Consider the following 27,225-nt stretch of genomic DNA (forward strand, 5'->3'; position numbering starts at 1 on the left):
TCAAAGTTCAGTACTGTGGTCTCTGGTGGCCCTTTTCCTGTCTCCACCTTCTCACTGTGAAGCAGTGGTTTAAACACGAAAACTTGCAACTGCAGGAACTTGGAGATTCTTTACTGTACCTACATATATGTGTTAGGGTAACACGGTAATCAGGTGAGGGTAGGGTCCCAATTATATTCAGCTTCAGTTTTTTTTTTTTTTTTTTTTTTAAATTAACTTATGGTCATGATAAATGAACACTTCCCAACTTTACAGAAATGTAAAATACATATAACAGTGTACACACAATTGTTTAATCCTGTTATATGATAAAACATTAAGGAAACCATAAAGGTTTGTTTAAGCATTCATAATCCAGCCATCCATCTGAAATGAGAATAAATACAATCTAAATTAATTGAAAATTCATAAACCAACAAGTAACTGTTGGAAATATTCTTTATTCTGCACTCTCAGTAAACAGTAATATGACTTCAATCACACTCCTCCACCCCATATATGAACTTTAATCCAAAACCGGCCGAACCCAGTCCGCGAGAGCCACCGTGTAGCCTACAATGGTTTTTGATCATGTATCATTTAAAATGCAAGCTACTACCTACAATTTGCAAGGTTTGAAGAACTTCAAGACCAAAGCTTGCTACTCTATTTCCCCAAGTGCCATCTATGAAGGTCCATCATACTTGAATATGCTGCAGGGAAATAATGACACATTCAGCCCTTGCACAGCAAACATCGAACCCAGGCCTAAAATAAGGATATTACATAAATAGAGAAGGCATGCACTATGTAATAGTTTTCATTCAGGTCTACAAAGATGTGACAGGGTATTTCATGAATCACTAGCATAGCCCCGGCACGAGGTAAGAGGAAAAAACCTTTGACGTGACAGAGCCATTCAAGACAGTCTTTTCTCCCCAGGATTGCCAGATGGATGACGACAGGGGCCAGATAATAAACCAGCCACAGACAAAATCCTTCAAATGGGGGAAAGTGTCTGATAAAAACGTAAAATCTACGGTGTATACAATGTACATTTGTTCATTTAGTTGACTTGTTTGTCCAAGGCAACTTAAAACATCTGGTATATTATATTAACGTACTTAGTTACCTGGCCATTTATGCAGGTTGGTCATTTTGACTGGAGTAGTTCAAGATTAAGTATCTTTTTATCGATGATGCTACAGCAGCAGCAATTTCAAATAGTTCTTACAACTTATTCCAAAATTTTGCGTGATGAACTAAAGTGAAATTTTTCAAAATATTCAGATACATTATTAATATTCTGAGTAAAGTCAAATACTGCATTTTCTCCAAGCTGCTCTGTTCACAGTATAAGATTGTCATCTGAATGTGTGTATGTGCAAAAACGTTAAGCTAATAATGCAACATGCAACGCTGTTTGTGATGATGTAACGTGTAACAGAGTGATCGAGGATTTGACACCAACACTTTAAATCCACACATTACTACTATAAACAAAGCTCTTAGTATAAAGGAATAAGCTTATTTTATGCCCTTATCTAGTCCTTTACATACAGTAGGAGATTTAAACAAAAACAGAATCCTAGCCAAATACATTTGTATGCTTCATACAGAAGTTATAAAATAATCTTCGTCAGTGCAGTATAAAAAGTATTAAATTTCCATACACCAAATCTGGCACTTAACAGCAGACTGACACAGAGTAGCACTTAACCCTTCAAAGAATGCTCTCCCTGATATTTCAAAACACATTACTCTGTCGCAACAAAACTGGAATAAAAAAGGAAAATATTTTACTTTGTAATAAAAAAGTCAGTAAGGCTTTATTGCATACAAGTCCTTTAACACGTACGCAAGGAGAAATGGCCAAGCAACACTTTCTGCACCCCCCTGAGAAGCGTTCAGTTGCTAAGAACCATAGCCCAGTATGAATGCACAGGAATTCAATGGGACTGGTGAGATGAGGTGAAGTTCAAGCACTGTGTGGGTAGTCAGGGAGGGGGAGTCCTCTGGGTCAGCTGGAGATTCACTCCTCCTTATACATGTGGCTCAGCTGCTCAACTAAGCCCTCCAGCTCAGGGTTGCCCCCCAGGTCCTTGATGAGTCTGTAGGCCTCAGCTTCCAGGCTCCGGAGTGTCTGCCGAGTGTATTCAAAGGAGCCAACCTTCTCCAGGTAGTCCACACAGTACCGCTTGATGTCCATGTTCTCTGTGCGTTGCCGTAGGATGTTTTGCACCTGCGTGCTATCAGGCTGCGACCATATGGCGTGGATGGTGGGAAAAGAGAACTTGCCCTCTGTCAAGTCCTCACAAAAGCTCTTATTTGCACTGTACTCACGCGAGCTCAGGTTGGCGTAGTCATCACGGATCTGGAAGAAGAGGCCCAGCGTGTCCAGCAGCGGCTTGAGGTCTTGCTTCCAGGTGGAAAAGAGCTGCATAAGACCCACAGCTAGACCAAAAAGGCCACCTGTCTTCTTCAGCACCATCTGGCGATACTCCTGCTCGGTGGGGCAGGTGTAGGTATCACGCCAGTGGATGTCCAGGCCCTGCCCCCGGTGGAGCTCAAGCAGCTGCCGGGTAAAGACCTGCACAGCCTCGGGATGCTGCAGGGTCAGCACCTTCTCCAGGCCCAAGAAGTAGACATAGTTGGCCGAGTTGATCACCGATGGTATGCCATAGATACTGTGGGCCACGGGGAAGCCACGGCGCAGCTTAGAGCTGTCCTCAATGTCATCAATCAGCAGGCTCGCATTGTGCAGCATCTCGGTCACTTCAATGATCACCTGCACATGTGGACAGAGGTCTTCAGTGACTGACAATGGAGTCCAAAGATGACCGACCCACGTAGTACAGAATCACGCTAAATTCGCATTATTTAAAATAATGACACAACAGTTGTTATGCTGTATTAAACACACCAAAAAGGACTAGAGCTCATGTTAGGACCAGAATATCTAATCAACAGATCAAAAGAAACATTTACATGTTACGATACCAGGTTTTAAAGGTTAGAATCTAAAATGGATTTAAAAACTCTTAACAGATTAGTCTCTTAGTAGAGAAGAGAAACAGTGTCAGTGGTGTTTGGTTCCCTGCACCTCTTCTCATAGCCTGCAGGGGGCCTCAGCTGTGTGTGCTGGAAAAGCATCAATAAAACCTGCCCTGTCCTATAAGAACCAAAACAGCAGACCACAGTTATGGTTGAACAGCATGGACGTAGCAGTGTGAACTTTGGGCGTTACCCTCAAAGTGTTGTTTCAGCAGCGACAGTGGGAATGCCCAGCGCAGGTGACCTTGCATTTCAGACCCGCAAACACAGCCCTTGCGTCTCGAACCCCGAAGATGCCATCACAAGGGTGAGATTGTTCACTTGAGCCTGAAGAGCTGCCCGCTGAGGGTTCTGCTGCATTCTGGCGTATGCCCTCTACCATGTTTGACTGTTACAGAGTGAGCGGGTCTGTACACTCATGTCTCCTCTGTCCCCTCTTACAAATGCTCCTTTTCACAAGAGAGCTAATCCCAGCATATGGCAGGGATAAGGGACAGGCAGGACGAGTGCATGGTTACCTGTTAGATTAATGAGCGGTGACAAAGCTCTGCATGTTGGGATACTGTTCCACCTTAACAAAAAAATGTGCTACAGGTACGGGGGGGGGGAGAACAGGGCACTCTGGTAAGTGACCCACACACTGCTCTCTGTCTAGTCAGGAGGACGCAGGGCCTCAAGTTACAAAAACCCTTAACTGAGTCGTACAGAGGAGAGATACTGTGCGCATTTACCTGTGCTTATCTATTTTTCAAAGTCAACTTCAGCTCAATAATATGTCGCTGCGTGTACTATGGGTGGTAATGAAGATGTGCACGCAGTGCAAGACGACCTGCAGGAAGCACTGTGTGTGAAAGAGCAATAAACGTGCAGGGTACTAAAGCCTGAAACGTGCACGAAAACGGACCGGTGAAAGCAGTTTACCGAACGTCCTGAAAGATTACGAGGTAGTGCTTATGTGTGCTGCCTGCTCCTATCCAGCCCATTTGGGAAGACAAATCATCTCCCCAGCATCAGAGCTATTTATGCAAGCCCCTGTTGCCCCGCTGTGTCTGCCGAACAAAGGCAGCGACACGCTGCGCCGGGCCATCGGCCAAACGGGCCGGTTCAGCTGCTTATCTCTGAGTGCAACCTTCCAGCTCTCTCTTTTTTTTTTCCTTTACTGCACCTTACTGAAGCCAGTCCCCCCACCCCTTGACCTATTTGGTTAGACCAACCATCTGAGCCGTGTGGGGAGCTCAAATCTCAGAGACAACAGGCAAAGATCGGTTAAAGGCAAAATGCATAAAAAGGGTGACAACTGTGACAACTGTTACAGAGCCACAGAAATCCTCGCCTGTCAGTCCACCACAACCTTCCCAGCACAGACAGACACAACCACTCCACCAAGGACTGCCTTTGAAATGTAAGCAAAACAATATGAATACCGGTCTACGGAGCTGGTGTTTTGGTGAACAGGTCACATGACGACGTCCAGCTTATGATTGTATTATTTACTTACTGTATTAATCATGCAATGTACAATGACTTTTCTTAATTTGGCAAACACTTTTTTCCAAAGCAATGCACAACTCGGACTAAAGAAAAGTGCATCCCACAACAGACATGAGTGCAGACAGACACACGATTACTGAAGTACAGCTGGTGTCATATAGCCATTTTCATGGTGCACATACTGTATGCCAGGCTGTACAAGTCACATAAATAGGTAGATAAAAGGCAAAAAGGCAGTGAAGAACTGAAGGTGTCAGGAGCTTGGCAGGAAGTGGATTTGAAAAATGCATTTTGAGACTCTTCTTGAATACTGAAGGAGTTCTGAGGTACAGCAGAAGCTCATTCCACCACATGAGGACCAAGAATAAGAACCAATGTGCTTCAGATTTTGGACCCTTTGAGAGGGGGACAGTAGGGGCCAGAGGTCAAAGCATTCATTCTGGGGCTGAGGGATGGATGAGATCCGGTAAGTATCAGAGTGATAGTCCTTTGATCGTCTCATAAGCTGCAACCAGAGCCTTGAACTTGTTATGGGTGGCTACAGGAGGCCAATAGAGAGTGGCGCGGAGGCGAGACACATGGAAACGTTCTGGGAAGTCAAACTCAACTTGTGGCGCAGATTTCTGTAATGGCTAAAAAGGCTTGATGGCAGGGGCCATAAGACCAGGTACAAGGGATCTGCAGTAATCCAGGTGAGATATCACTATAGTCTGGACCAGGAGTTGGGTATAGTGAGGTGAGAGATACTGGCAGAATCAACGGATATTTAAGAGGACATGTCTGTAAGAGCTGGTTAACAATTCCAGGAGTAAAACAGCACCCATTGGTCATTTGAAAACATCCATGACAACAACAGAGATTCCCGCATTGTAATCCATGATTCTTGTATATACAGTGCTTGAAGAGATAAACAAATATTACAACTTACTGCACAAATAGTGCCATCTGTATCATGCTACAAGAAACACTGTTGTGCTACTCTAACCTTCTGCTCTCAGCTGAAGTTATGATTTGGAAAGACATCACAGGGTGCAAAATGGTAAAATTACCATAGACAGAAGCATTTGATTTACAATTTCATGGAGATGAAAAACAGTTGGCAGCTAGCAACCTGCCCGCACAGATAACTGCTCTTCGGCTCAAGAGATGCAAGAAATTTCCATTTAAACTATATGGCATCTTAGCTTGAAGTTCTAATGGAATGGGGCACCGTGTTCTTTGTGCGGATGCACTGTGAGTCAGGGTCCAAGCTGGTGGGCTGGGGTTGGTGTGGACCATTGTGAGGATGTATTATCCATACGTTTGGAATCTGGCACCAATCTGCTTTCAGACAGAGGCTGACAGAAGCATGTCTGTTGTCTAGGAGGTGTTGATGCAGGGCACTTCCTCAGCCTCTGCATACTTGTGACATTTTTAGATATTACATCCTTACTTTATCAGTTTTCTTACCCCTCCTTCACTTGCCGTAATACAACAACAAATCCAGCCAGAAATACAATGAGAAAAGAAATTATTTGCCTTCCTATCAGTTGTGTCTGAGCCGGTGAAATAAAGACAGTGAGAACATGTGAAAGAATGAAAGTGAGCTGAACCTCTCTACTAAACTCAAAATCGAAGAAGAACCAAAGAATTTAAGCTATGGAAAAAAATAGGTATGTCAGTTCAATACTAAGCAATATTTTCTTCTGTGACTATTTTAGCCCTGTTACTTGTGGCAGTTTGTAGTCCTTGACTGTACACAGATACTGCACATCTCATGCTGATCCGTGCAACATAGCTACGTGTCATCCGTATCACCGTGAGCAATGGAATATCGACTTGGAAGTCTGGACGGGGTTGGAGACACTAACCTGAGACATCGCTTCCACACTCCTTCAACACACAAAGACACGCAATTGTTTTTTAGGGAAGAAGAATAACAGACATGCAGACTGCACTGCAGGCACCTGGACCAGCAAAGGAAAAATAACCCTGGTAATATCAATCAGATGAGAGCGGTAGATGAAGGAATTCGATCATCTGCTCAATCTGCGTTGATGGCCGTCACTGGGTTTCATCCGAAGACCACATATCCATGGCCGATACGACAGGTCTGCTGCCCGGTAATCATGACAGTGTGGTCTGTGTGATGGGTTCAGTGAGAGTTTACAGCCTAATAGCACTACTCTGGCAGCTGAGAGCAGGGGGAGTGGGGGGGGGGGGACCATTTCCATTCTAGGAGATCCATGTAACCTGTCAGCTGCAATACATTGTGGGCAGAATGGCAAACCCTGTAGGGTGTTCCCTTTCCATCCAGTGATAATATAGCATATTCCACGTTTCCGGTTATACATCACATTGTCTGCTTGTCAGAATACTTCACAAAGCTTATATTAGGATATATTCTGATCTTAGAAACCAGCCAGGATTCAGAAGAACCTGTGCTTACATTTATTTGACATGCTGACCTCTGAGCAAAGTGGAGAGAAAAGTCCTACACTGTCCTGTCAGACACACGTTTTGACAAAGAAACAGTATAGTAATCAAAAAACCAGCTGCTGAAGACAATCAGTGTTGAACATTATATAAAAAATGAGCAATAAGCAAAACTAGACTACATGCTTTGCAACAGTTAAGTATTATTTGATGCCCTTCTCCAAAATGACTTTACATTTCTCCTAGCGACCTTCCACTGTGCTGGTTCCTTAGCTAAAACCACCACCAACAAAATACATTCTGCAATTAACAATCCACACAGACTGTTCTCCACCTTCTCGTTCCTACTCTACCCTCCCCCTCCTCCTCCTCCTCCTCCCGCGACCGCTCACGATCTTGCTTTGTTCTTTAGAGACAATGTCAACTCCATCATGGACAAGTTCTCGGCATCCACCTGCCCTGATCATACCGGATCTCCCAGCAAAGTCATGTTCTCTGCTTTCCAACCCCTGTCAGACACCGAAATCTCCGACCTCCTGCTGTCCTGCAGAGCCACCACCTGCTCCCTCGATCTGATCGTTTCACCTCTCCAAAAGGACATTTCCCCGCAACTTATCTCTCATCTCCAAGATCATAAACTTTTGCTCTCTTCTGGTTGCTTCCCATCCACCTTCAAAACTGCCCTCATTTCACCACCGTTAAAGAAACCCTGTCTGGAGCCAGACTCAGTCAAGAACTAGAAGCCAGTTTCCCCTCTTTCCTTTTCTGTCTAACAGGCAACCTGTGACCAGTTGTCTGTATTTCTCACCCAGGACGATCTTCTTGACGGGTATCAGAGGCTCTCCAGTTGGCTACAGCGGCCTCCCTCTCCTTGGTCCTCCTCCTCGACTTGTCTGCAGCATTTGACACTGTCAACCACCAGACTCTACTGGATCTGCGAAATGTCCTTATTGCAGTTTGATATCCATGTTCATGCATCAACAAAAAGATGCAAGCTGAATAGCACGGGGAAAACTAAAAGAATACTGATGCTGGATGTTCCTCCACTGAATGGAGAGGAATTGCATTTCGCAAAATCCTAGTTCGGTCCACCACCAGCGAAACTGGCAAATGTTAAGCATGGTGATGTGTGTTCATAATCGAACACGAAAGAACTATTTGAGAGTACTACTCATACAGCAACTGTGACCTCACTCAGTGGATTCCTACAGGTACACTCCTTGGTCTTTGCAAGATTGCCACTAATGCTGCGGCTATGTATCAGCTGCTGCTTTAAAAGGCTGACTAATCCATGTCAGCTGAGAAAGGAAAAACGATTTCCTAATTAACAACATAAAGAGGTGGTGTGGTGCATTTACGCTGCTCTTCAGATGCTTGAATCTGATCTAGCAACACTTCCAGATTTCTAAGTGGCAAAATTGACAGAAGTCATGAGGAAGTATATAAAAGCCTGATTCTTGTCACAGCTTACCACGGTAAGAACTTAACACTTACACTTAACATGTGCAAGATAACAGAAGTGAAACACAAAGTAGACTGACAATAACCCAACTGCGGTGTGACTGTGCTGAAGAATCGTCGAGGTGAAGTGAATGCACTGTTAATGAGATGAATTTGTGCAGACCATGGACGGTAATAAGTACACTTTTAATTATTCAGTGAATGAATAATGCCTTTGTTCAAGGTAATGTACAATGTTAAGTTTGAATAATAAGCTTATAAATTATTTGCCCATTTAAAAAGCTTGGTTATTTTTACTTGCATGATCCAGGGAAAATATGTTGATTAAAGGTACTCCAGTAAGACATTCCTAACTACAAAAAAAAAAAAAAAAAAAAAGATAAGGCACGAAGGTTCTCGGTCCGGCTCCGCTGTGGTGGAATAACCTCCCCATCTCACTGAGAACTGCTGAATCTTTGTCATTCAAACAGGGTCTTAAAACTCTCCTCTTCCGGATTCACTTCGCCCATGATTTCTGAAGTTCATGTAAGGTATAAATGTTCAGGCCCGTAAGGTATACATGTTCGTATCAATACTTTACAGAGCCACTCCTGCAATGTAACGTAAATGTTTCTTTTTTTTTGTGAGATACATACAAAGAAAAAACTACAAGGAAGGCGATTAGGAACCGGTGATATTCTGGTACGGTTTTTATGAGCTACTTGTGTGATGAATGTCAGTGCAGATGGTGAAAGAAACACTAACTGTACTTGAGAGTCACACATCTGCAGCTATGTCTCCTTCTCCTAAGGTAATACACACACTATTTTCTGTGAGAAGTACGTCGCCTTGGAGAAACGCGTCTGCTAAATGAATGAATGTACGTGTAAATGAATAAATGTACTACTCTATCTGCTGTCCCAGAAGACCATTTTCTTTACTATAATCTTTCATTAGGCTTATGAGCACTGAACTATTCTTCAGACCACATGAGGTCTCTTTAGATCATGGTATAGTGTTACACTAACCTGTGTAACTGATGAGACTTCTTTACCTTAAACTACTAGAAGGCTAGTCAGATTTTGCCCTGGAAATATGATCGGTTTAAGTTAACTTGGTATCAATAATAATTCTGTCTTTGTGGGACAGAATTATTTATACCAAAATTTAGCAAAAGGCATAAAGAGAGAAAAAATGTGACACACTGCTACAAGAAGGATCAGCAAATTAGACATTGGGGTTATCTTCCAGACATTTTGTCAAACTCCATTCATACTGAAAGAACATGACTGTTTATTATCTCATCATAAAAAGGTACACAGTCTTTATTCATAATCTGAAATGTTATCAGGTTATGCTAGTACAGAGGCCACAGTGATTTGAGAATTCAAACCCAAATGATTCAGAGAGAACCAACAAATTTATCAAGCTGTTCAGTCCTAGAGTTGCATTTTACCATATAATGCTTTGAATGCCTTCACCACGTGATGTGTTGTCCAGAACTAGTGTACAAAAGCCCCTAATCTGATACCTTGGAAAAAGCTCTAAAAATAATCATCGGTCAATAGCGTCTCTCAGCTTTAAATAGCTACAGCAGTGAAACAACTGAAAAAACATTGTGGCGTGTCAGCAACTCTGAGGATTTGCCATGAAGACAAACCATTGAGGTCATTACCAAAGTGGTAAAATCCCTACAACACAATTACTGCATATTATGAGTGCAACTTCAAGTCATTGTGTGAAATATAGTGATCAGTCCTGTGGGTCAGTGATTTCATTACTACAGTTCTGATCAAAGACAGAGAATAAGAATCCAACACTTCCCACAAGCAAAGTTTTTAAGGAGCTACTTTAAAGTGCTGCAAAAACCAACTCTAACCATTTATTTCTTCAGAAAAATGTGAAGGCGTGCATTTCAGTTAAAGATGAAAACCTCTTAAGAATACTGAAACGAGAATCTGTCTGATGCGAAACAAAAAAATGCATGCAAATAATTTGAGCTCTTGGAATTACCCTGAGTCACGTTGCCTAATTATAACAGAAGTTCTTGAATGACATAATTGGTATAGTCAAGACAATATAGTCATTACAAAGCAGAACACAAACTTACCTTGTGATGTAAAACAGTTTGGGGATTGTACAGTAGTAAACAGAGTAATATAACAACATTTTTTCCATTTAGCTGATGCATTTCTCCAAAGCAACTTATGGTAAACTACTTAAAATTATTTACCCATTTATACAGCATGGGTAATTTTACTGTAGCAATTTAGGGTAAGAACCTTGCTCAAGGGTACTATAGCTGGAGGTGGGATCTGAACCTGGGTCCAAAGGCAGCAACTCTAACCACTACACTACCAGCTGCCCCTTATGTATAGGATATATCAAGTGAGATTCAGGGCAATATGAGCATTGTACTGAGTCTAAAACAAATATTGGCCAATTTAAAAAGCTTCACAGAAAGGTCAATGACTGTCTTCTTGGGATTCTGGGATAACTCTGCTTCCTTTTTTTTTCGTAAAAAAGGTCAGGCTAAACAGCTGTTCATCAACAACCTTAATACCATCTGATAGATTTAGAGTCAAATTTGCATGTTAGTCACAACCAGGTGTACATTATTTTGGAACCATTGTAAATGGATGCTATCAAATCTAAGTAGTTCACTTAACACACAGCAGTGGAGAGGGGCACTAATGGACTGGAATAAAAAGCACTAGGCAGATAATGGTAATTTACGAGACCTTGGGGATGTTCTGACATCTGAACCATTTGAAAGCTCATTACATTTTTACTAAAGTGCTAATGTATCACCACTGCCATTCCTGTATTGGTCAGAAACCATTACCTCATACGTTTACATTTAAAACATCCAACCTTGTAGATATTTGCTCACACCAGAATACATTCAAGCAGCAATGTGAACTTGGACAGCACTGACATTTTCAAAATAATGCAGGGATTCAGGACACTGGTGCCAGAATCCTTTGCGCTATCATGTCCTAAATGTGTATTGGAAAAAGTAGGGGGTAGGGTTGGGATTGCTTTGACAAGAGGATTTGGCATGGAAAATGGCATGGAAAGGGGGCCTAGTACTGATTCGTCAACATGTGATGCACACATCAAGTCAATTAAAGCAAGACTACTATCATTTATGGCAATGACTCTATGACTCAATTTCTAAACTTTTTCTTGTTTGACAACGTGGATTGATTGCGTTTACACAAAACATGGGTTTCAGCTATGTGCTTTTCCAGTATAGTTAACGTTCACATTACAATAGCCTCACAATACATTTATTTAACCTTACAACGGCCTTTCCATTATAGAATGAGTTCCACAATATGATAAAATTTCACAATATAATACAAATAAGATTGCATTGTTCATAGCCTACAGCGGGGACAGCAGTAGTATAGGCTGAATGACAGTGTTACAACCCCAAGGTTGTTCCGGGGTGTAGAGGGGTGAAACAAAGTTTTTGCACCAAGTTGTGAGTTATGAATTGACGAGACAACAAATAGTGTGCACAAACAGGAGTGTATGTTTAATGTTTGTGTGAAAGGGTAAATAATCAAAATTTACGAAATATAGAGCCAACAAGCAAACCTTACAAAAAGAGAGGAGAATGCAAAGGGTATTCAAAAAACAAAGAAAAAAGCCTAATTAACCTAACTTCTTAGAAGGTAAACATGAACAGCAAGAGCACTATCGACATGACACTAGAAGAGGTTTGTTAATACCCAAGCAAGCTCCCAAATGGCCAACGGGAAGGTGCTTTTCAATCTGTGGGAGATCCCACATGGTCCAGTGAATCTCATCCATTACTCCTTGATTGACACTGATGGAGAGGTGTGACTCCAAATCCAAGTCGGGGAGGGGAAAACCAAGAAAGAGAAAACGAAAATGGACACCGCCTGTGGACATAAGACAGCAAATCAAGTAATTTAATCAAGTAATCCCAGCTAATAAAGAGCTGCCTAGTGGGATGTTGTACCTTGGTGGCACCGATTGGTGGCATGGATGGAACTACCTCACTGCTTATCTCATCATGGTGTAAAACGTGATTTTGAAGGTACTGGGCGTTTTTAAGAACCTATTTAAAAAAAAAAAAAAAAAAAGACAACTTTAGACTTTTTTCCCCACAAGCGGCGGTAGCAAGAGGTGAAGGGCAAAGAAAATGGCAGAGTCTAAAAGTTCTCCTGATATCTTTTGGAAGGTGATTTATCTTGCAGTCACCTCCTTTCCAATCACTCTACCACCACATCACTAATGATATCGGCCAGCAGCTCTTCCAATATAAGGGAAATATGCATTTTAGTCTATTGCTGATTCTTATATGTAGGCGTGTTTTACTACACTGTTTTATTGCACGGTTTCCTGAAAACCTTATTAGACAAAATACTTGAAATAGGGAGGTCCATAATTGTGAAGATGAACTTGGTTCATATTTACAACCAACCAGCCAACCAATTTCAACAACCGCTTTTCCAGAGCGGGGTTGGAGCTTATCAGAGGGCCAGTCCATCGCAGGAATACAACTAGGTACCCAGGCACACGGCCGGGCGAAGCTACTAGCAATTGCACCTTGCTCAAGGGCGCTACATCCGGATGCAGGGATTGAACTGGCAACCTTCAGAGCCAAAGGCAGCCGCTCCAATCATGGCACCTATTTACAAAAACAACAGTGTGTTTTTTAAGGGACTAAAGTTATCAGCAGAACAAGTTCAGTTCTGATGAATATTTCTGATCAGTTCTTATCCTGAATTAATTTATTCATAAGACAAAAATGCAAAAAGTTGAGCAGTGTACTTCCACAGTTTTGGAACATTTTAACAGTATATCAGTGTGCATGATCCCAGCCTGTTGTTTTTAATTTAGGATCTTCACTTTTGGTAGAAGCACACTATTTTCCACAGGTTTTCTCTTCAGTATATAGTTTTGTGAAAAATTCTCTCTTGTATTCTTAGTTTAGAAAGTCCATTCCCCTAATATGATTTATTGACACTTGAGAGCACTAATAGTCTACATTCTCCAAGAACACTTTATCAACAGAAATTTGAAATCCAATAAAGTGGATTTCTTAGTAGTTTCTTATAGCAAAGAATAAACTGTTCCAAGCTACCAAACTAAAATGCACTGAAAACAACTGTATTCAGAATTTAGCAATATTACAAATCAAAGGTCTACACTGAGACAAACAGAATATGCATGGAGTAATAAAGAGAAATGTCATAAGACTGATCAGTGAGGTTATACTTTTTCAGATAAATTATAGGCAATCTGAGAAAGAGATCAAATTTGGACATGAAAGCCTTTGAAAAAAAGAAAAAAAAAGAAAAAAAAAAAAAATCAGCTGGCCAGAGTAGCAAGCTCCAGAGGAAACCATGGCTATTCTGGTGGTGTTTCATAGCACACAGCTATGAAACATCTAAAAACAGTGCTGTGTAGTGGTAATCACACACATAGCATGCTTAACAGATCATCTATGTGGAAACTGCATATGTACCAACCTGAAGTTAAGTAGCTGAATGACAAGCAGTAAGGCTACTGTGATTCAGATAGCTTGAGGGATGTTAAATACAATTGATGTACACAATATTAGAGCAGTATGGAGGAGGATTATACAGAGTAAGAAAGCAGAATTGCAAGTGCGGGCTTTCCTCGCGTAAGTGTCATTCATATCTGAAGATCTACTCACAAAGATAGTTTAACATGAATTCCTTACTGAATAAATTTAAACAGGAAAAAGTGTTCTTGAGGCACCAGTGGTTCACCTTTTTTTGGAACCAAACATTTAGAGAGGGGGGAGGAAAAAAAAAAAAAAAAAAAAAAAAACCCTGTCTTAATATAAAATCAAATTCAAATATAAGAACTTCAGAACTGCTCTTGACACCTTTAAATCCAAGTTTGACACACATTATATTCATAACACAGTGTGCTCTTTTTTAATCATCATTTACCTTACTATTATGTTGTTCACGATGGAGCAGTGGGAGCCTCACAGCTCTTGGGTTATGGGTTTGAATGTGGCTCATTCTGTGTGAAATTTACATGTTTTCCAGTTGTTCATGTGGGTTTCCTCCAACTGTGTAAAGACATGTTTCAACCGAATTCATTACTCTAAACTGTCCAGCGTGTGAATGAGAGAGAGAGAGAGTGTGTGTGTGTGTGTGTGTGGCGATTGATAGACAGGACACTAGTTTAAGCGTGCCCCGATTCATGCCATATGTTATTTATATAGGCTCTGGACCAGCATATTAGATGAGCAGTTGTTAATAATGGATGGATTCTTTTATTGTTCTTTTCTTATTATTAGAACACTACCCAACCATGCAATTCCTGTGATTACTCATAATGCTCACAACCCCGCTTTGCTGAGGTATTAATTATCATTCATTCATTATCATCATTCATTATAAGTAACAATATAAGAATAGTACAGGGATACCCCGGTACACCGACTCCTGCTTTAGAGACTTTTGGTGTAAGGGCCCCAGAAAAGTTGTACTCATTCTGCATATGGACCGACTGCTCTGCGTATTACAAATGTTTTTTTTCCCCTGGTGTTTGAGGGTAGATTTTTCACCAGTAATGTGGAAGTCACGGGCCAATCAGGCACAGGCTTTTGATCAATAACATTAAAGTCATAAGCTAATCGGGGCAGACTTTTAAACAATACATAGCCTCTTCTTAATTTTGCATTGTTTTCAAGTTGTTTCATTATAATTTTCAGAAATTTTTTCGATTTTTTGATCGAAACTCACGTCTTTCTGACTTACTTCTCTCCCGATCTTCTAAGTGCTTGATCTGTGTAATGGGAAGATACCTGTATTGCCTTTCAAGGGAATTTATGTGTTTTATCACTTCAAGTTTTATGTGAGGCTTTCCTCTGCCTTTTCAACATTTACCACTTTCTATAAAACTTTTTTGCTTTAGGGATCATTATTATTACAGATGATAATGAGTCATGAAATTTCCAAGATTCTTGCCAGCAGGTGTATGGCTATCTGACAACTGGCATGCAGGAGAAGTCAGACCCAGTGGGGGGGGCAGTGTTTGATATCGCTCAGGTACATATTCTCAAGTGAAATTTCTGTTATTGTAAGATGTGTGACAGGTGACACCTCATTATGTGGATTTTTGGGTACAAATTGCATTTGCTGTATTTGCTCTGAATTCCTGTAAAAGAAGTCTAATTACACAACAGAAGACTATATAAGGAAGGCAGAACGTGAAAAAGAGCACAATTTACTGCATTTAATCAGGATTAACTGTGTGATAATTTGATCCAGTTTAGACATTTATTTCTATTAAGGAGGTGTCCATACTTTGAGTAGCTTGATGTTCACCAAAGGAAGTTTGCAAGAGCCAACACAAACATTTGTATTCAGGTCTACCGTAGCAATGTGTAGCAATGCACAGCTCGAACCACATCATCAAGTTCGTCGATGACATGACCGTGGTGGGTCTCATCAGCAAGAACAACGAGTCAGCTTACAGAGAGGGGGTGCAGCGGCTAACAGAGTGGTGCAAAGCCTGCAAAGCAAAGCGCAAAGCAAACCTGTCCCTGAACGTGGACAAAACAAAAGAGATGGTTGTTGACTTCAGGAGGGCATGGAACGACTACTCTCCGCTGAACATCGACGGCTCCTCCATGGGAATCGTCAGGAGCACCAAATTCCTTGGTGTTCACCTGGCAGAGAACCTTACCCGGTCCCTCAACACCAGCTCCATAGCCAAGAAAGCCCAGCAGCGCCTCTACTTTCTGCGTAGGTCGAGAAAGGCCCATCTTCCACCCCCCCCCCCCCATCCTCACCACATTCTACAGAGGGACTATCAAGAGCATACTGTGCAGCTACATCACTGCCTGCTTTGGTAACTGCACCGTTTCGGATCACAAGACATTGCAAAGGTTGGTGAGGGCAGCTGAGAGAATCATCAAGGTTTCTCTTCCCTCCATCATGGACATTTAAACCACACGCTGGATCAGCAAAGCCACCAGCATTGTGGATGATCCCATGCACCCCTCGCAGAAACTCTTCACCCTCCTGCCATCTGGTAAAAGGTACCAAAGCATTCGGGCATTCACAGCCAGACTATGTAACAGTTTCTTCCCCTAAGCCATCAGACTCAATACTCAGGACTGACACGAACTACTGTCCCATTTTAGTAATTATTGTCTTGTTTTCTGTTTGCACAAGTCTTGCACACATGCACTTCATGCAGTCTGTCGCCAACTGTGTTTTATGTAGCGCCTTGGTCCTGGAGGAACGTTGTTTTGTTTCACTGTGTAATGTTGTATATGGTTGAAATGCCAATAAAGCTCTCGACTTTTATTAGGACAATGTTGCACCATTATTTGTATATCAGTACAAACATCTAACATGAGCAAAATTATCCAAAACAACATGTTATCCAATCTTAAATTATTGTTACTAACACTGAAGTGTAACTCATTTTATTTTAGTCACAGAGACTGAAGCATTATTCATTTTGCTGACACTTTTCTCCAACAGACTTGTAATATCAACCTACTCAACTGGGTTATTTTACTAAATCTGGGTCCCTTGAGCACAAGGTGGCAATGATAATCATAACACTACACGTTGCTCTAGGTTAACGCTAACCCGGAGAAAATTAACACTGACACTTCTAGTAAGTATTGATGCAAAAGTTATAGGAATATTTCAGAGCCCCTTCTGTTGTCAGGCAAAGTATGAACTTCTGCAACTGAATTTAGAAATCAAAACGCACAATGTACAAGATGCAATTCTGTACCTGTAGTAATTCAAAATATGAAAACCACCTACACCTATATCAACTTCCCTATCAAAAAGTTCACAAATCCATAATATTTTTGCAGTGTTGGCCACATCCTTATAATCACTGAAACAACAGAACACTACCCTGAGTTTTAACCCAGCTGCCATAGCACAGAGAAAATGGTTTCCATAAACCTGGGAAGAACATCTGTTTCAGTTTTTCTTCTTTTCCCACTGAATGACAACATGCATAGATTTCATACCACTGCATATTGTTTGATGGGACAATTATCTGAGAACTAAAACCTCATGACCGTAAGGAATCTGTTGTTACATCCCTCCCATCCGCTCCTTCGCAGTGCTGACAAAGCTGGTACACTGACAGGTCCATCTGCCTCAAGGAAAGGCACTACACCGCTGTAAGTCTGAAAATACACAGTTCTTACAATACTAGACCGCAGTGAGTGCCACATACAGAGGACTGGAAATGATAATGACCCCACAATGTCACAGTTAAAGTGCTTCACAGGCCTCCTTACCTGTAGTTTGTCTTCTGGGACATTGAGCCAGTGGTTGAAGGCTTGAGACAGTTTCGTCCTTACTTGCTTCCCTGTTAAAATTCAACAAGAAGAAGAAAGAGAAAAGTGGCACAAGTTAAACACACGAACAGTCACCTCATGTCAGCAAGGGAGCACTTCATCCTTTGTTCACAAGTATCAGCCCCTCTTGGTGGGGATCCCGGCTTCAGTGACAGTGATTCGTATCTATAGCGGGAAAAAGTGCTCCGAATGTCAATTACTTCAGCTACCCTCCGAGGACCTTTACAAGGGAATTAAATTTCACCTCCATTGGACGTCCACAATACTTTCATCTGTTGACTCTGACAAAGGCAGCGTTGGCTCTGTGGCCTCAGTCAGGGCTTTCTTGTTAGTGCACACGAGGAGTGCCTGGTGTTTCAGTAATGAGGACCTTCTGCAGGAGAAGTGATTCCATCTAAAGCAAGCAACATATCCCTGTTTACAAAGTTCTCATTTATAATATGCATTTGGATTTCTCTACCCTTCTAAACCATGCATTTAGTATATATTTACTTGTATATCTTTGTATGTTTATGTCTTTTGTGGACCAGATTTGAACTTAATTATGTCTTCAGATGAAGTCAGAAGTTAACCGTTGGATTTCATATCTCACTGTGTACATTTAGTGTAATTATATTTTCTAACCAGCAGTGCAAAACTCTTCATTCTTGTTCCCCTCAGTTGACATGAAATACCATGCAAGATATCTGCTTCAGGAAACATGGGCAAAAAGCAGGTGATACTGTAAACCTGAAGTAATGCACTCATGATAGATGCTTTTGGATCATCTTGTCTTTATGTGGTCATGTGTGTGTATGTATATATTTCTGCAGTAGTAAGTATAAATAAGGCTGCCAGATCAGTATATTTAATGATGTTCTCATGTCAGTTATTACAGAGACAGAACTGTCCCAATCCAACAATGACTAAACAAAATCTTGCTAAAACTCATATATGCTATTCATTTACTTTATAAAAAATTGCAGATATACGTTCTTTAGAGGCATAATGAAGTTGAATCTTTATTAAGCGATCTGTCTCACTATATTTCCACAGCACTCTATATAAACTGGATACAATTTAAGTAACACACCAAAGTGATTTTATATCAGTTTACAGTGAAGCTTAATTTTCAAAAATTTCAGCTGTTTGCAAAACTAATCCATCCCACAAAATGTAAAAAACTTTTATATACATAGCAAAGAGTTTATTTCCCATTATTTCAAATAGGTTAAAAAAAAAAATACATCTCCAGCCTACTCAAAAATCCCAAAGCAATGTCCAAAAGTACCATCAACACACTGTAAAGTATCTATATAATATTACCATTTTCACTGTACTGCTGGTAATTGCCTCAGCAGGGTTAAACTCACAAAGCACACACAAACCCAACAAGTATAGATAACTGTAGAAAAGACAGATCACTGGGCCCAGCAATTCCTCAAAATGAGTGTCTGTTAGATACAGTATTTCCAGCAGATAATCTTGTGGAATTTCCAACACTTCCCATAATGCAACACTCACATTAACAATACGCCAGACAAAGACAGACACACAGATTTGGATGCAGACAAGTAAATCGCTACATGTTTTCCAAATACTTAATGAGTATATTTCTAGGCAGTAAGTAATTTTTTTTATTTTGTTATACTCACTTTTTGTTCTGTAAACCAAAAATTGGGTATCAAAAGCCTAGAGCTCAGAGTTTGTAAATCAATAAATGCCTGCATTTTACTGAAGGAAATCTTACTCAATATTTCTCTTTCATTACCTTGTCATTTTCTCTTGTGATAGTACAAAAATAACACCACAAAAAAAACAGTAATAAAAGGTTCTGCAGTGGGGAAAAAAAAGGCTAAGTGCACAACTAAACTTCTTTAAAAAATGTTTTCCAAAACTGAGAAAACAAAGAAAAACCACATAAATGAAACCAGAAAAGTTTATAATCACGTCTGAAAGCATTATCTTCAGTACTTATCAGAATAGAGAGAAAAACCTTACAAGTAAAATTTTGAACAAAAATGTATAATGTGAAACACATAAGGCTAATACTTGTGAAGGATCATCTTCTATAATAGTGAAACAGGTTTCATTCCATCTTAACGCTACAAGTAAAATGTAAATATCACAGTTAAACAACTGAGTGATTCATCCTGTCTGAAAACTCATCTCTCTTATCCTGTGTGTATGCAAACTATCAAGCTTTTCCCATTCAGAGCTCATCATCAATGGGGTCACTTCAGATTATGAACAAATTGAAACTGAAAATCCTGCTGTTGTCTTTCCATAACAAAAGGAAACCTGTGGCACGTATTACCATGAACTGCATGAAGAAAGACAGAGCGGGGAAAACAAGTCAAAGGATAAATGAAGATGGTAAATCACAGATTTCGCTGATATAAATATAAATTGACTTGCAGGTGTTTTTTAAAAAAAAAAAAAAATAAAAAAAAAAAAAAAAAAAAGGTTTGAAAGTGGGATGTTTTGATTGCAAATTCATTTCTCCCTAACCAAACTAGAACTTGAAGATATGGGCTATTGTTTTCCAATTACAATGTTTTAGCGAGCGCTGTCGGTTGTTCATTGGCGTGCAGTGCCAGCAGACTCCAATGCTCCAGACAGCTTGGCGTTTATGGCTGCACTTGTAGCCTGCCGTGTCTTTCATGTACCATATGTACCCAAGGCAAAAACACAGAACTTGTTCTCAGCCATCTGATGTTTGTGGACCCACGCTCTGTAGCCTGAATACCAGGTGTTTCACTGAATGTTTCTTCAGAGATGTAACAGGTGAGCCTTTGATTGAGCCTATTCATAGTTGCCATGAAAACAGAATTGACTAGTTTGGCTTGTGATCTGAAAAGAGCCCAGAAAGCCATGTCTTCAACTGAGCAACAGCTACTGAGACGGACAGTAATAATGACTGACACCACTGAACAACCCAAGAGGGGAAAAAACCATTCCTGCATGACCTTGATATAGAGATTACATGTGAAGACAGCCTGCCCTCCACCCCTTTAAACCGTACTGTGGATTCTGCATGCCCTGTGGAGCAGATGGTGAAAGATGATGCAGACTAACAACAGCTGCTCCATGCACCTTCCACGACAAACATATAGTCTACATCATCTGCCGCAACAAGTAAGCTGGAATCAAGTTTTTTCCATTGCTGTTTCTATTTATTATCATTTGATGAAGCCAACTGAAAGTCCAGTAATTCAAAGCTATGTGCTGCTGATGACTCCTTATTACAAGGGTTGACAATTCCATGGAATTTCTGAGAAAACCACTTGGGTAGAATCCAACTTAAATGCTGCGAGACAGTGGAACAAAAGCGATGTGAAGTAATACAAGAAAATCCCACAGTGCTGATCCTGTCATAACATTTTCACCTTTCACAAATATGCTTCACCAAAAAAAAATTCTTTCCAGCCACTTCATTATGAGACAAGGGGGGGACATTACTAGTTTGTTGTGCTCAAAGACAGAAATAGTCTAACCTGCTTCCACAGCCTGCGATTATGATGTGATCTACAATGAATAGATTTGTATGAGATGAACCTGTATAAAAGGTGGGCAGTTTTTCCTCCAGGACTCGAAGACTTCAGGCTATGGTGATCAGCAAGACCCCAGATGTCAATATATGAAAGTTGCTCTCTGAGGTGTCCTCCGTTACATTCATTTATACAATTGGATAATTTTAACCTGAAGACTATGTATATTTATTCTAATTTGTGTTCTGTCCCTGGGCATGTCCTTTATGCAATAGGAGGGAACTGTGGTGGTGGAAACACTGTATATGTGCATGTGTACATTTACCTGGCAGCTGCAGCAGGTACTTGTATGGCTCCAAAAGTATCCTCTCAGAAGCTGCTTCTTTGTTGTCATCCATCCCTTCTCTTTCCCCCAGTCAGTAAACCTGCAGAGAAAACAGAAATGAAGGGGTTTCTCACTTTTGTGAAGGACTGACATCATACCGTGTGTCAGAGATTTTAGCCCTGCTCCAGAGGGGCTCCGGTCTGTGCTGGTTCTAGCTGTACCGCTGCCCTTAATTGTTTAAATAAAAATAATATCAACAGAAAGCCAGTACATTTGCTATTTCAGATGTTAGGAAAGAGTCATTGAGACAATGCCAACTCATGATAACCAATTGAATGGTACTTAAGGTGAGGGAGAGTTGGAAATTGTTTAAAATGACCTTCTTCCACATATGCTTTTGGAGGAAACCCATGCAAACTCCACACGGACAGCCAGATCTGAAGCTACAGCCCAGAAGCTGTGAGGCATTGCCCACTGAACCACTGTGCCATTTTAAGATGTAAATCAGGCATCATTCAAAATGTATTCTCCAAAAATCTAAGATCTGCAACCCTCTTGAACCAGGGTTAGCATCCCTGGCACAGTGTAAGAGGGCAGTCCAACCTGCCCTCATTTAAAGTCATGTACCTCACTACAGAAAACTGCACATTTGGCCCTTTTATTCCAACCTTCTTAAAAATACCTGGAACAAAGCTCTATAAATAATGCATTCCCCCCTCTATCACTTTTGAAAAGCAACGGTTCGAAAACGAAGAGGTTGGTTTGTACGGTTGCTAGGAGACCCTCGCTCCGCAAGGAGGCTTCGCCCTCGTGAGCTCAGAGATGAAAAATCTAAAGATGAAAATAATGCAAGCAGACAGCTGGGCAAAATTCTACAATGATCAAATAAACATTTGCAGACTATGCCCTCAATACTTCAAACAAGAGAAAGACATTAAAAAAAACGGCACAAGACGAACAAAGAGCGCGCTGGATTTGACTGCATCAGCTTCCCTAAAATTAAACCGACTGCCAAACATAAATCTCATCCGCTCTATATTTGGTCAGAAAGTCGACATAACAGAATTCTCCACCTTCGACTTGAGGCAGACTAAAAGTATAGTTTGAGATGTAATGTGGCTTTTCCTTGGATGTGCCAAGTTTGATTAGTCTGCCAGAGGATGGGAAGATGTATCACACTTGGGGGTAATGGGTAGGGAGGGTGCGTGGGTACGGCATCTGATTCAATCGATCAACACGGCAAGGCCACTGAGAAAACATGTCAAAAAAAGAGCTCAATGATGCACTTTGCAGTTTAAACCGGCACTCAGCTCGTGACCCCCCAAGGCGTCGGATGCTTATCTCGTTGCAGGGGAGGACTGTTTAACTGAGAGTGTCTCATTTGTCATGCTGGTAAATGGCCTTTAAAGATGAATTAGTATTATGGGAAGCTACACAACCAGGAACAGGGAGGACCATGCTGACAAAAGTGACTACCTCTTCAATTACCAGTACAGAGTACAAGTTGAAGAGGGTCTAGTTGATAGAACTTCTCCACAGAAATTAACATTTAAAAAAAAAAAAAAAAAAAAAATTTTGAAATTCAGCCTAGAGGACAGAAGATTTGCATCCATAGAGGGTTTAAGATATGGCCCATTTCAACACATTTTAGAATACTAATGTAGCATTGTATTTATTACTGTTATTACTATTTTGCAGTATTTTAATGTTACTGCATCTTTTTATCTAAAACATAACAATTTTATCCCTTTGCATACAAATATTTACGACCTCATAACTACAGAACACCACACATCCTGGAAGCGGTGAACAACAGTACTACAAATTCACATCACTTCCACATTTCTGAATGCATTATTGACCACAATTATCAGTGTAACACTGTTTTTTAGAATTCATACAAAAGCCATCTCTTCTTTCCTGTGCCTTGATGTTTCAGCCATGCCAACACTTGGTTCTGCACTAAAGGCAAAGAGTTCATGCTCTGAAAAAGCAAGAATTCAGTAACTTTTAGACCAGTGACACCAAATGGATTCCAAAGTAACATTTAAGCTCAAGGGCTGAGTATGATAGTCTACCGGGGTCATGAATGGTTGTCAAAAAGGGGAATCGAATTCCTGACAGTGACCCTCCTCACCAGGGAAGGAGGTATAATAAAGAAATAAATTTAAAAAAAAAAAAATATTCAGTTCATAGTGTTTGTTTAATTTCAAAGCATCACCATTAATCCCATTAACTCCCCTTTAACCAATCTTTATTGAAAAAGTGGATCTCAGATTTTGATATTTAATAGTGATATACATAATGAGAATGACAGACAGAATGAGTTTTATTGGAGGAATTTGCTTGATTCCAGTATTTACAGACAACAGCTGACACAGAATTAGAGAACAAATAAATAACATTTACAGAGTGTACATGAGTATAAATACAAAAAAACCCATAAATAAATAAGAAACAGTAAATTACAAAAAGTGATGGGATATTGTTGCACTGGCAGAAGACCTATAGGGGAGTGTTAACTGTTCATGACAGTGATGGTAATGGGAGTCAGAATTTAGTTTCTAAGATTTTGTGATCAAAGTAGGGCACTACTTTGCCTACACCTAAAAATTGTGTGAAACATCTAATCCCTTTCACTCATCCAATAAATTAGCCTAACAGTACAATTCAGTCCCTGCACAGTTGTATGATCTAATTATTTTCTTATTAATTATTACACAGTTATAGGTATTCTTGATAACCTGCCATCTTCATCTCTGGTGGCTTACAATATTACATACCCCATTTATACAATGCAATATACTTATCAACTCAAGTGACAGCTTGAATAATTATGTAGCCTGCTGTCCTAGGTGGGTGCCATCAGGATATTACCTTAGTCATATCACAATCAAGTAAGTGTAGTTTTGCACATTTACATTTGTACAGTCAACAGAAAAACCCAACAGATGTATTAAAAAATATGTTCACCAGTAATATCTCTATAATGCAGCAGGGGAGAACTAATGTGCATGATGATCATTATTACCACCACCACCACCACCACCACCATCATTATATTTATGTTGCCAGCTAGAATAAACTTGCAATGTTTACTCATTTACATAACAAGATCTGTTCTACTGGTCCAGGTCAAGTAAGAGTGCACATTTAAAGTTAGCACAGAGACCTGGTCCAGTAATGTTTGCCTGCTCTGGTGCTCATGTGCTCAGAAGGAGCACTCCGTATGGGCTTTGTTCTGCAAGTGGTACATTGGACACTTGAGGGCCAGAGCTGCTGGGTCAGCAGTCTGTGTTCGCACCACAGCAAGACCACTTACTGCTTCCTATTTAGGCTGCGGGATTTTACCAGTTGCCACCTGCAACCGGCCTACACCGGGTGTACTTTTGTACTCCTGTTCAATGACTGTCTAATGTCAAAACAATTACTTTAATGACAATGAGGAGCACTCAGATTACTGGAAACCAGCACATCGCTGCAGCCTTTCCAGGTCCATTCATGGTTTAATCTAAGCATCTCTGTCATCTCTTACCAACGACACATTCACATAGCAAAAAAGTGTAAAATGTCACAAAACACGTAATAAAAAATATACATTCTTTTAAATTATATAAATTAAATTTTTAAACTTTTCAATGGGGATGTCTAGTGACATTCTTATTTTCAAATTAAATAAGAATTTTTTTTAATAAAAACACAAGCACTGAAATGTGTGGTTTCCTGGCATGTGAATCACTGCTGATAGCGGCGAGTTTCATACAATTCAAGAAGTATTTCCCCATCATCCCAACTACTGCATTCAATGTTTTTCCCCAAATGCTCCACACCATACTGCACCCTATCCTACCACATCCTCAAGCTGAATGCAGCCTTTTTGAGAGCCTTTTCTTGTTTACATTTATTTATTTAGCAGATTTGTTTGTTTACCTGAAAAACTACCAGAAACAGACATGCTAACAAATACATTTTGTGCAACAGAATTAAGGAAGATAAAGACCCAAAACTAAACAGAACAGGTAGGTCACATGTCCCTTTGTCAATACAGGGATGATTTGTTTAGAGGAGAAATTAGTTGCTTGGAGAAAACACTTACTGTGGAAAACAAATCAGAAAGAGTCCACTGACAGCAAGTGCTAGGCTTCCAAATGCTGCCGAGTACAAAGAGTGACAATAACAACCTTCAAACTATACCGAATTGTTTTTGACCCAGATAAAACAGTCCCAATCAGATTAATCACTGCATTAAATATATAATGACTTAAGGGAACAATGAAGACACAGCAACAGAAGTAAATACAATCTTCGGGAAGTAGCAGCAGCCAAAACCAGAATACTGGCTTGGCCAACAAGTCAGTTTATTTATTTTATAAACAAGACTCTTAACTGACTTAAATATTTAAAGTACTGGCACCAAGTGAGAAACATGTCACGTTCCTGCATCATGCTGTGCAATGAACTTATGCAATATGTTGCTCGCATTAAGACCTCTGTTGCTTGCATCTGCTGACACATTTATTCATCTTGCAGATGTGTTTCTCCGAAGAGGTGTTTAACTCAGGATACAGAGAAGTGCATTCAGCAACAGAGGAAGAGCTTTAAATACGGACACATGATATCAAAGCGCCGCTTGTTTTTCTGCTACCTCCATTTTGCTGGTACACATCACTCTTGCAGTTGCCTATACAGTAGATGTGACACTTAAATAGCAAAAACACAGATAATCATGGCAGATGGTGTCAAATTCATGCAGTTTTCAGCAAATCTGCAGAGAAATGTGTTTTTTTTTTTTATTTAAAAAATTTTTATAAGGGGGTGGGTGGGGGTTACTTTGGAACCCTTCTTTAATCCTGGGTGGGATTCAGCAGTTCTAACAGGAGTTTCCTGTTGCTTATTCATCACATGGGGACCAATACTAAGAACTGATGTGCTTTTGATTTTAGAAGCCTCCTGAATGGGACAAGTTAGCAGGCAGAGGTATAGGAACACAGTACTCTTGCTAGGGCACAGCAACTGATCATGTCCTGGAGGTATGAGGGAGCAGACCTTTGACCATTTTATGGACCATAGCACTTTTCAGCTTGATACAGGCAGCCAGGAAAAGCCGCTGGAAAGAGATTAAAAAGCAAAATACATGGACACTCTTCGGCAAACAGAACACAACTCAACTTCTGATCAAATACAAAATACCGCAAGAGCTGCGTCCCTTGAGGTTGTATGTAATTGGCCGAAACCCAGAAAAGGGAAAAAAAAAAAGAGCTGAGTATTAAAATAAAATAAAAATAAGAAAAAAAAAAAAAAAAAAAAAAAAAACAGCAGTAACATTAGAGCTTTAAAAGTAACACCACCAGGGGTCACAGATTCATTCAGCTGCTACTAATTATGTTCAACGAGTTCTAAACCACATCAAGGTTTGATCCAGAATTTCAGCATGTAGGACAACTGAATATGAAACTCTGTTTATAAACAAAAGTACAAAAGCCTGTCACAGTCACCCATAACTGACAGAGCACACGTGTCAGTGAGCATAGGGGCAAAATGCTAGCAAAAATTAATATTTCTAGAACCCAAGAAGGATGCTGTGTCAGTTGTAGGTCTCACTTGGTTTTGAGCCAATTGATAACATAACAGCGAGAGGTAATCTGTATGCAGCGCCACACACTTCGGGTTACTTTTAAATGCTTCATTTG

The 27,225-nt window shown here is 40.4% G+C and overlaps 1 protein-coding gene across 3 annotated transcripts in view; it reads right to left on the bottom strand.

Annotated features, from left to right (window-relative positions):
* Positions 1-1,487: 1,487 nt before the first annotated feature.
* Positions 1,488-27,225, bottom strand: part of ggps1 (geranylgeranyl diphosphate synthase 1) — a 30,521-nt gene continuing 4,783 nt past the window's right edge. For all 3 annotated transcript variants that reach the window (XM_018750732.2, XM_018750737.2, XM_018750736.2), the window contains exons 2-4: positions 21,536-21,635; positions 17,681-17,751; positions 1,488-2,767 (exon numbers count right to left, since the gene is read on the bottom strand). In XM_018750732.2, coding sequence (XP_018606248.1) covers positions 2,012-2,767; positions 17,681-17,751; positions 21,536-21,608 — 900 coding nt within the window. In that variant the 5' untranslated portion in view covers positions 21,609-21,635 and the 3' untranslated portion in view covers positions 1,488-2,011. The remainder of the gene's footprint in view (positions 2,768-17,680; positions 17,752-21,535; positions 21,636-27,225) is intronic.

Source organism: Scleropages formosus, chromosome 16 (assembly GCF_900964775.1).
Source record: "Scleropages formosus chromosome 16, fSclFor1.1, whole genome shotgun sequence".
In the NCBI taxonomy this organism is placed as follows: domain Eukaryota; kingdom Metazoa; phylum Chordata; class Actinopteri; order Osteoglossiformes; family Osteoglossidae; genus Scleropages; species Scleropages formosus.